Source organism: Etheostoma cragini, chromosome 9 (genome assembly GCF_013103735.1).
Source record: "Etheostoma cragini isolate CJK2018 chromosome 9, CSU_Ecrag_1.0, whole genome shotgun sequence".
NCBI classification, from domain to species: domain Eukaryota; kingdom Metazoa; phylum Chordata; class Actinopteri; order Perciformes; family Percidae; genus Etheostoma; species Etheostoma cragini.
In genome coordinates this window covers 21,335,302-21,346,534 of record NC_048415.1, presented here as the reverse complement: position 1 = coordinate 21,346,534, position 11,233 = coordinate 21,335,302, and the positions used below count along the sequence as shown (strand labels likewise).

The following is an 11,233-nucleotide window of genomic DNA, read 5'->3' as shown; positions in this document are numbered from 1 at the left end:
TATATATCTCCAAATTGTGTGAGTTGACTGCTAATGAGGCTTACACATTTTAAACCAAGATATTTTGATGGCTTTGCCACCCTGCCGTTTGGGGGTAACAGTGAAGTTGGGTTTAAATGGAGAGCGTCTGTTCCTCCTTCGAACCTCTTACACCACAACAGATGGGGAGAATATGGAGCTCGGAAGGTTTTACCTCTGAGGTGGTAACAGTGAAGCCACTCATTAACACTGAATTTACCACTTTGTTAGCAACGCAGCTTCCTGTAGAGAGCAACCAGGTCTGGATGTCAAATCCACTGAGCATACACTTATAACTAAACCAGCTTTGGACAGTATAGTGTAATCTGTTATAAAATGTAGCATATACATGTTCTATGCTGATTACAATCATATTTAATAACTCAAAACCATACATTTAATAGGTTGAAATAAAATGATTTGTATGCGCAAAAGCGTATGTTTTCTTTGTGTGGGTCTGTGTTTGTGTTTTAGACAGATTGTGTGCCTGCCAATTTGTCAGGATTCAAGTAACAACAGTCTCATGCTGGGATCTGTGTTGGCACCATCACAGAGTGATGAGACGCAATATGATCTCATTGGAGGTGTACTTTGTTCCCATGGAAATTGGTCAATTTTAGCAGACGACTGAGAACTTTAGGGGGAGAAGCATGAAGGTTGTGTCCCAGAGGTACGCTCACATAATTAAGCATCCTCACCAGGGTATTCAAGGCTAACAGCAGGGTTTGTTGTGAATAGAGGTGGCGAAAGAGGGTGTTGGAAAATCATAATGCGGCAGAGAATAATACTACTCTCATTTCATGGAGAAAAAAAAAAAAAAAAACTTTTTTAACAGCACCACATTGTCAGCGTGAACAAGAAAAAATGAACTAGACTTTACCATACCTGTTGGGCAACAGTGTTGCATTTTGTAATTTACATCTGAATTATTTCTTTCTGCATTGTCATTTGATGGTTGAATACTACACTGGAATGAAGGAAATATTTTTAGACAATTGTATTTACTTGGCTTGCTTGAAGTTATAAGAAATAGAGGCTACTTAACAAATGTGTAATATTCCTTTTATATTTCAGAAAGTATTGCTACTATGTCTGATCTGAAGCCAAATGCACAAGAGGACAAAGACGTGGAGCTGGTGTCTGGCAGCCCAGGTCGTACTCTGGAGCCATTACAGACTCACACATTCTCCCTGAAGAACAATGCTGCAGGTCTGTCCTCAGATGAACACGAAAACCCTTTAAATGGAACCCAGCCGAATGCATTTGTATACAGCAGTGTCCCTGCTGTTCCCCAAGCAGGCAATTTATTGCCTTCAGGAGCACTTGTTAATGGACCTGGTTCACACCCCAGCTCAGAGGTACACTGTGTCCTGAACAAAGGCTCTGTTTTATCCAACAATGTCCTGGATGCCGCGTGGCAAGCGGAGAAGGACAAGAGCCCTGAGGTGTTACCACCACCTAGTGAGCTTCAATCAGACGCTTGGAAGAACACAGCAGGGCCCATCGTAAAAACACTGGCCACACAGCCAGGTGTCAACACGCCACTGTCTCACTCGGAGGAGAATAAGTCCAAACCGGCCTATTCCAAACTGTCAGGTGCAGACAGTGCAGAGCAAATGCACATTAGCAAACCTCTGACAAAACAGACAATGAAAACAAGATCTCAACGGGACGTAGAACAGTCAGAAAGCTCCTCGGATGATTATGATGATGCTGAAGTAATAGGATGGAATTCAGCGAGAGAGTCCTTGCACAATGACAGAAGGATGGAGACCAAAGCGATGCACCAGAGACGCGGGAAGCACAATACACATGTAAAAACCATGTCAGGCTCTCTAGAAAAGGTTAACCACAGCTTAAATCACACATACAGACCTTTCTCTTACTGCAGTGTTAATCGTGTTAGAAATGTTGACATTGTCAACAAAGATGAGTCTTTGGGTACCCAATCAGATATTAGATATTCTGATGTGCCACTCAAAGATCTTTCAAGGAACATAGCCTCTGACTCTGAGGACCATATTCATAGCACAGTACAGGAAAGCTGCAATGAGGAAACTGACCCTGAAGATGAAGACAATTGTAGTTCAAAAGTGGAACAGTTGAAGCAAGAGCAAGTTGAACACAATCCACTCTTCTTTTCATGCACAATATGCAATGTTAATTTCAAGGAAAAAAGACATTTCCATAAACATATGATGTATCATTTAGGCAAGCATAATCAGGTGAACAGTGAGAATGTTTCACAGCCCTTTATATGCAGGGAGTGTGGGTGTCGGTTCTGTGATAGCAACTCCCTCATGAGGCACATCATTATTCACCAAGACAGGCTGGAAAAACTTACAGAAGAAATCAAAGGTCTTGAAAACACTGAGTTGGAAGACAAGGTTACCACAGTGCAGTGCCCTCAGTGTGTATTTGGTTGTAATTGCCCTAAAATATCTGTCCAGCACGCCAAAACACATAATAATCTGAAGCACTACTACTTTTGTGAGGAGTGTAACTACATCACATTGACACAGCAGGCACTTGAAGCACACTTGCAAGTTGCACACCTCAACGCACACCAGCCTCAATACAGGAAAGTGACTCACACTAATGATGCAGAGGAAGAGGACCATGTTCAGTTTCAGCGTAAAATGTTTTTTTTCACAAGTAGAGACAAAGTAGTATTGGAAAGGCATTCTGAGCTGGAGCATCTGGGATCACACTGTGGTGATTGTAAAACGGTTACTGACCAGCCCAACATTATTACGTCTAAACCAGATCTGTTCAAGCCGACTCTAGGAGAAACAGCTCATTTCCTAAACTGTTCTTTTAAAAAAGGGAACATTTACATTCAAAAGTCAAAAAAAAAGAAATTTAATTCTCATCAGTTTAGGTGCCATGTTGGCAACAGCAAAAAGATGGTGTCACCGTCTTTGTGGAGGGTGGACAAGCATGGAAAATTACACCTCAAACCAGTAGAAAGATTAGCTGTGGCAACAGATATCACCTGTGTGGCTGTAGACGCTGAAAACAATGACTGCAGGGCTTTTGGCAGCTCAAAGCAGGCAAACTGTCTTGTAACCGCTGATTCTTTATCAACCAGAAATATAAAATTAGACCAGATGTTCTGTCATGGTGACAAGAACAACCCAACCAGAGGGAGTTTACAAGTGCATACAAACCAAAATTCTCTGTCAATTAGAAAAATGTCAAAGCCCTTGCATAACACCATTGACGATATAAATGGTAATATTTTGCCACGGCTTTGCCAGAGGCTCAGGAAACAGTCTGCAGATAAGGAGTTAGAGAAAGGCTGTGAGGGAAGCAAAACCTTCAGTGCTGACACCAGTGAAGCTACAGGCAGCTTCTTGGATAGCAAGAATGTAAGGAACCCGTATGCTCGGAGGTATTTCAGAAAAAAGCAGAGGTTTTCAGCCAAAGACCAAAGCCCTCATGTACTTGAGGATGAAGATGATGGAGATGAAGACTGCAGTGACATAGAGCAACTCATAATCAAGGAGGAGTATATCGAAACAACAGCATGTGATGATTCCCCAGAGCCGCCTTGTATGTCTACAGGTGACAGCTTTGATGTTTTCCCCACACCAGGCGTAGAAAACAAGCCCTGTCCATACTGCCCTGCCAAGTTTCAGTCTGGAGTGGGTCTCTCCAATCATGTGCGAGGGCACCTTCACCGCGTTGGCTTAAGCTATAACGCTCGGCACATGGTTTCGCCAGAGCAAGTGGCATTGCAAGACCGTCAGCCACGAATCCGCAGAAGAATCCCCTGTGGCACGAGGAGAGTGAGAAAAAGTATGAGTAATAATTCAACTATTGTCATAATCAAATAAACACCAACCACTGGTTTTAAGTGAAATGTCTTGGATTGCCATGACATTTGGTACACAACATTATCGTTTAATTCCACACAGTCATCTGATCAAAATTAGATTTTTTTCCATTGTTGTGGTTAGTGACCAAATACCTGCAAAACTAATGACATTCGCATCAGCCTCAGCTGTACTTTGTGTTTAGTGCTAATTGGCAAATGTTTGGCAAGATAACACGTTAAGCTAATATGGGGAACATGGCAAAAATTATACACTACCTGCGTATCAATGCGTTAGTATTGTTATTGTGAGCATATTGGCTGGCTGACGATAGTATTTTTACCTCAAAGCAGCCTCACAGAGCCTCGAACAAGGCTGTAGTCTATTGGTCTTATTAACTGGAATCACAATCTTCTATAACCTTAAGCACACCGCTGTCATGTACATATATTATAAAAGGTGAGAATTTCAAAATGTTTGCAGTGCATGTAAAAAAATTGAACGCTATCCTTGGTTTTGCAGAATCCTCCAATATTGACTTTCTTGTCTGGCATTAGGGCTAAATTCTGCAGTAATGTTTTTCTTTTTTTGCAAGGCTTCTGTACTACTAGTGCATGCTACTCAAACCCGCAATTATTTGGCCACTTGTTGTAAATGCAATACTGAATTTACTTTTTAAGTTGATATGGCGAATTTGTTAGAAAAGGTGTTTTTTTCTTTTTACACATCTAGCAATTACTCTTGTGGCTCTGTTTTGCTCTCTACCAACCCCTTATGGAAATATCTGGCTCTTAAACTGATAAATGATCCACTAAGCTTATGAGTTTTATTAGTTTCCCTGTGTGTGTGTGTGTGTTTGCTGTATTGTGCTGGGTAGGTAGTGTGCAGTAGGTTCTTAAAGTTTTTTTGCTAAAAAATAAATAGACAGATGCAACAGAAATCAACGGTATGAAAGCAGTGAAAATAAGAGTTTGAAAGTCGTGGTCCTGACAGCTAAACAAAGACCTGAAACTCAACTATTAACTATGTGAAGTTGAGGGCAGTTGCAGATACGGGTGATAATTCTCTGTAGGTTCCTCACAACCAGCAACCCCTTTCACATTGTTACATTGTTTTTACAATCCCTTTCAATTCAATTCAGTTCAATTTTATTTATATAGTGCTAAATCACAACGACAGTTATCTCATTGCGCTTTCCATAAAGAGCAGGTCTAGACCGTACTCTGTGATGTTATCTACGGAAACTCAACAGTTCCCACCAAGAGCAAACACTAAGCCACAGACGCAAGGAAAAACTTCCTTTTAAGAGGCAGAAACCTCAAGCAGAACCATGGTTCAGGGTGTGCGGTCATCTGCCTCGACCGGTTGGAGGTGAGAGAGAGAGGGAGAGACAGAGACAGAGAGAGACACAGACAGACAGACAGACAGAGAGAGACATGGATAACTTTGATTTTGTTATATAAACAGTGATTATTGCCTCTTTTAATTTTACTGCTGCAGTGATATTGTTGTATGAAGGCTTTAGGATTATAAAGCAATCCATCATAAATATTAGCTTTTTTTTTTGTTTAATTGCATTTTTTGTGACAACCTTTTTCTGATATTTCAGCTTTTAAGCCAGAAAGCCATGGAGAGCACACATGTCCCCTGTGCTGGGGTTGGTTTGATACTAATACTGGCCTGTCCAACCATGTGAGGGGACACCTGAAACGAATTGGTAAAAGTGTTACCAGCACCAGTAAGTCCCCGCTGTGCATCCTAAATGAACTGCTACAGGACAAAAAGGAACATCAGAACATTCTTCAGGTCCTTAACAAGAGCCAGTTCCCTTCCCCCTCCTTTGTGTCTCAGAAGTTCGGCAGCAATGGCCTGATCCTGATGTGCATGGGCATCCCAGTGAAAATACAGTATGAGATGAAGAGTCCAGATCCTTTATTGGACAGTGTTCTACCAAAACAGGAGACAGAGGCCTTTTCGGAAAGGAAGAAGCTTCAGGAAGACGCACAAAGAGGCACTAAGGCTTGCTCAAGCACTTTAGTTGAGCTGCTCGAGATGAGACAGGAAAGTATCGAGCTTACAGCGAGAAACAACCAGGAAGCCTATGCAACCCGGAAGCTCTGTGATTTGACCAAAGATTACATGGAGGAGACACAGATGACCAGTGTGGAACCAAGCCGGGCTCATGGTATGGAGGCTCACACACTACTTTCTTAAAAAATGTGGGTTTGAAGTTTTTAGCCCAGTAATAGTACTGTACTGTAAATATACAGTAAATTACATTACTTACAAAGCATCCTGGGTAGGTTTCCAGTCTCCGCAAGTACATTTGTAGATCATCCCAGGATGAGGTGGGTTAGCAAATAAATCTTTAAAATGTGGGAGATGGTCAGTATTTATGTGAAGTATACCTGATTTGTAGATATATGGCAAAAACACTCAGCATTTCAAAATATACCCCGTCTTTTTATCTCGGAAGCACATTACTGCTCAGTTAGACCGTTCATGCGTTATCCCCGTACAAAGCATCTCTTTACAGAAAGCTGTACACTGCTAGTGGAGGCCTTTTCAACAATGTGAGAATAGATTGCAATCATTTATTTGTGGAAAACGCATACAATAGATTGAATGTTGCCAAAGTGCTTTTGAAGTTCATATTAAAAAATCATGAGATCCTCTTGATGTTTAGTTGGAAGCCCATCATCCGTGGTTCCACAATTTTTGTTTAATGTCTGTCCAAATCCAACTTTCAGTCAGGTACTGAGAAAGATAAGATTAAAGATAAAGATTTAAAGTCAAATTGCTCTTTGCCAAGTTCTGTTTTAAACTGTATGAAGTTAAACTAAATTGTATGGTGATTGCAATTATTATGGTGTTACAGTTACAACTGTTATGTCCTCCAAAGATGGCTTTCTCTGTGTCCTATCCTGAAAACGGATTTGGGTTACAATTTGTATAGCATAAGGGTAAAAATGACAATACATTTTTATGATTGAGTTGTACAGTAGTTCACATATTTTTGTATCATTGGGAACGTGTTCTCATCTTTTCTTGAAGCTAAAATTACTTTGGAAAGTAAAATCTAATTATTTTTAATTGTGAAAGATCTTTTGGGATAACTACTTGACAAATATTTTGGTTAACAGGCAATGGTGTGCGCTATTATTGCCAGTTTTCTGTCATAAGACTAACACATTTCTGATTTTTTGCACAGTTTATGAAGTCTCTGTGAATCTCATGAGGTGGTGTATGTGAAAATAGCCCCCCTAAAGACACAAGATTGTGTTAAACTTAACCAGTAACACGCTTCAAACAGGAGAGTGCAAATCAGATGCTTAGAATGAAACCAGGTGGAAGAAGACTTTAATGCACACAGGGAGTAACAGTTTTTCTTGATAATAAAATTACTGCATAAACTCCAACACTATCCTACAATGTTTTTCTTCTTAAATAATACAGTATCTAGATTATCTTCTTAAACAATGATTGGATACATACACATCAGCTACACTGTATTAAGAATATCATCCGATCTAATTTCCATCAAACCTTAAGCAGATAGAAAATAAAGTCACATCATTTCAACCTGAACATTTTGATTGTTTTCCTTATTTTCTTTAAGGTTAATTTGGTTTTCCAATGTTCTATTTTTCAGGGGAATGTGATTTGAATAAGATTTGTATTCAGTGTAACAGTGCCTTCCCAATGCTTCCTGGTCGTCTTCGAGCCTGTGCACACAGGAAGAGGATTGCCATTTTGGAAGGACCAGGTAGGTTTCTGACTAATGCTATAGCAAAATGTCAACGTATGTGTGTCCTATGCCATGCAAAGAAACAAGTGGTTTAGGCAGCGTAATCAAGTGTCTCAATCTAGAAAAATGAATTTTTATTTTTTAAGAGTTCCACATTGTTAGAGCTGCCAGCTATGTCTAACAAGGGGCAGAACCCTCCTTCTGACGTCCCTTTTGTATGTATATATATTTTTGGCCATGTGTAATGTGTAAAATTGTGAAAAAAACTGTGAAAAAACTGAAATTCCTCCCTGAGGATTAACATGTAAAGTATGTCTTCTTCTTTATGCCTCTTGTCAATGATAACTTAATGCATTCCCTCAGATTAAGCAGTGCAGTGTTTTGTCCTTTTAGGCTATGATTATAAGCAGAAGAAGCCAAGGCCTGGGCTAAAGAAGAAGATTGTACCCTCCTTGAATGCTGAGATGTACACGCTCACGTGCAGGTACATGGAATTGAAGGTTACATAATGTAACCATGGTTCTCTCAGTTGAGACTCTCTACCCAGTTAGATACATATTACATAAGTAGGCTCTACATGAAAGAAATGAGCTATAAACCTGTGGGTGGGGGTGGGGGTGGGGGGGGGGGTGGTAAGAGAGTGCAGAAGGTGGTCTATTGCTGCAATGCTGCTTTGTCACTTTTTGACACGCCTGCCCAAACCTGTGATATTTTCTAGTCACCAGAACGTCAGCTGGAGGCCCATCCCCAGGTTGTGATCTAGTCTGTCAATGAACCCTATCTGGCTTCCCCTCTCTTGATTATCCTTTTCCGGTACAGCCTCCTGTTAACCTTGAAATCAAAAGTTCTCACTACAGCATCATTTGAATTTGCTCAGCAAGTTACTCTGGCATCAAGTTATGCTACTCATTAAAGGTGCTTTAAGTGATTTCACGCGTGTTTTAGGCTACAACATTTGTTGTCACAGACAGCAAACATCTCACTATCTGCTAGCTGCCTGTCCCCAGAACACACTGTGGAAAACATCTCCTTACTATCTGCTAGCTGCCTGTCTCCTGTCAGAGGTATATATATCCGATAAAGGCGGGACCAGAGGCGAGCTGAATAGATGACGACAGTTTAATCTACCCGTTAGCTCCGCTGGTAGCTAAGCGTACGGGGCTCTGGATACCTCACCCTGTGTGTTGTGGTGATTGGTCGTAGTGTTATCCAATTGCATGCGGTGATATTTTTAAATGCACGCCCCTCTAGATGCACGACTTTCATTACTCAATGCCAAACCTTTTATATCTTTAACTGCTTATATTTCACACTGGAAGAGGATGGATGTGCAATAACTCTAGAAACAGTGACTTGCTTCTCCTTCTATTTCTGCAGATTCTGTGACCTTGTCTTTCAGGGTCCCCTGTCCATCCAGGAGGACTGGATCAAGCACTTACAGAGGCACCTTCTGCACACCAGCGTTCCCCATTCAGGGACAGGGATGGTCGACGTTTTGGGTCTTCATCACAAAATACAAATGAGTATGTCTCCTCAGCACCCTGATCTTGAGTAGAGTTTTACCCGTTGAGAACTTCCAATTACTCGAATTTGCACTTTGTTTATATGTATAATCAACACTTTGTTTTAGATTAGTCCTACAACTGTTTATAGATGTATATAAGAGTTCATCCAGACTACCCAATAGTATATATTAACTACTCAATAGTATATATTAATTAAACTATATATATTAGCAAAACTTGATATGAAATTTTAATGCTATGCTTTGCCTTATCAATGTAGCTTTTTAAAACTTCATTGCATCTTCATCTTATGCATCATACTGCCACTGTAGAAAAACCACAGTGGCAGTATGAAGCTGGTCCGGCAGTGCAGAACTGCCATTGTTGGAAAAACATCGTTCTCCTATGTTTGTCATGAAAAAGAGTAGTGCCTTGTTATAAAAGCATTTTATTCTAATGAGAAAACATCATGATACAGTGAAAAAATAGATATACTGTATATCTCAATTCTTCTAACTTTTTATGTCATGAGCAGAAAATTTCTCATTATTCCTTAATATCTTACTTCTTTTTATGAGAAACTTTTTGTCATAACAAGAATAGTTCAAATGAGCATTGCCACTCCTGTATTAGCAAAATTCACAACCTTGAGCATTTTCATTAAGTTCATGTCTTACTTTTTAAGAGATAAAATAAAAACAACTGCCCTTGTTAAGCAGCATCCACAGGGCTGTCATTAGATTGTGGATGCTTTGTAGGGTTTCACCTCTCTGTGCCTGCATCCGTGAGATCAGCTCTCTTAATCAAAGTGACATTCAAGATGTTGCGTTATGTGAGGACAGCTTGTTCTGTCACTGTTCTTCTGCCTAACCTTCAACCATTCGCGTTAGGTTCTGAAATCTGGCTTTCATTATAGCTGTGATAACAAAACTTTTTATAATGAGAAAACTCTATAGTTATAACAAGAAACCTTTCCAGCTATAACAACATATTGTGAGAATTAATTTTCTCATTGTGGCAGCTCTGTATCTCCGACGGGTTGTAATTAGTGACATCATGCTGACATTTCCTATTGAACAGTCTAAAGGCCACTGTTCAGAACCTGTTCTCCAAAACTTATCTCAGTTTGGAAACTTGATGCTTGTTTTGCAGGTAGAAGAGACAGATCTATACTTTCAGACAGAAAACAACATGCTATGCAAGGTATTTGTACAAAGATGACATGTCATCTAAAAAAATAAATAAAAAAGGATAAATTTAACTTTTTCAGGGTCCATCACTGGAACATAGCACTTTGTCTTTTGCCCAGGACATTTACTTTGTCATACACAGCTTTAGTTTGTCTTCCTTTGACCCTCTTAGCATCTGTACTGAATGAATATGAATGTATGTGTTTATTGAAGCTTTAGTGCGTAACTTTTTGACATAAATGAATGTCCGTTACATTCAAGCCATTGGGGGCGGGGGGTGCGCCGACAGTGTCATTACTTAGAATTCCTCATGGGGGAGACAGAAACTAGGCACAATATTTAGCTTTAATGGCCAAATGTAATTCTATGTATTTATCTGTTTTTTTTTCTTGAAAGATTTAACTTTTTTAAATTGTAGACATGTAGCGCTCCGTGAATAACAAGTTGTTACATTATTCAACATTTCTATCAACAAAACATTACTTCCTTACTCAAGCTTGATAATTTTTTAGAGTTAGTATTGGTCCGATTCTAAGACAGCTTTTTTGTAGATGTTTTTATGGAAATCAGTGACATTAAGAGCACTTGCATGATACAAAACTGTCACTGTATGATATAAACAAGTGAATTATTGTTTATCAGCCAGATAAAATAATTTATCTTATTAGTGACGCTGTGTAAAGTTGAATTTATAATGTAGATATGGTAAAATAGACCAAGGCACCTTGACACAAGATTTTTACCACATGAAGACGATATTGTTGCTGTCAGGCAAAAACCTTTTTACGTCCAAATTCAGTGCTTTTTAGGAAATGTAAAAAGGCCAATTTAAAACATTTTGAGCTATTTTTCTCAAAAAACGTCAGACGAAATCACCTTGTCTGTTCAAATATCTATTTTGATATTTCTATCTATTTAAACCCAAAAGCAGATTGGTCAATAGCATTGATTTCT

The 11,233-nt window shown here is 39.5% G+C and overlaps 1 protein-coding gene across 1 annotated transcript in view; it reads left to right on the top strand.

Moving 5' to 3' along the window:
* The window catches only part of znf644b (zinc finger protein 644b), a 34,758-nt gene extending 24,253 nt beyond the window's left edge, over positions 1-10,505 (top strand). Inside the window, exons 3-7 of the mRNA XM_034882299.1 lie at positions 1,093-3,819; positions 5,446-6,021; positions 7,489-7,602; positions 7,978-8,068; positions 8,962-10,505. Of these exons, the coding sequence (XP_034738190.1) occupies positions 1,107-3,819; positions 5,446-6,021; positions 7,489-7,602; positions 7,978-8,068; positions 8,962-9,139 (3,672 nt within the window). The 5' untranslated portion in view covers positions 1,093-1,106 and the 3' untranslated portion in view covers positions 9,140-10,505. The remainder of the gene's footprint in view (positions 1-1,092; positions 3,820-5,445; positions 6,022-7,488; positions 7,603-7,977; positions 8,069-8,961) is intronic.
* Positions 10,506-11,233: the final 728 nt, after the last annotated feature.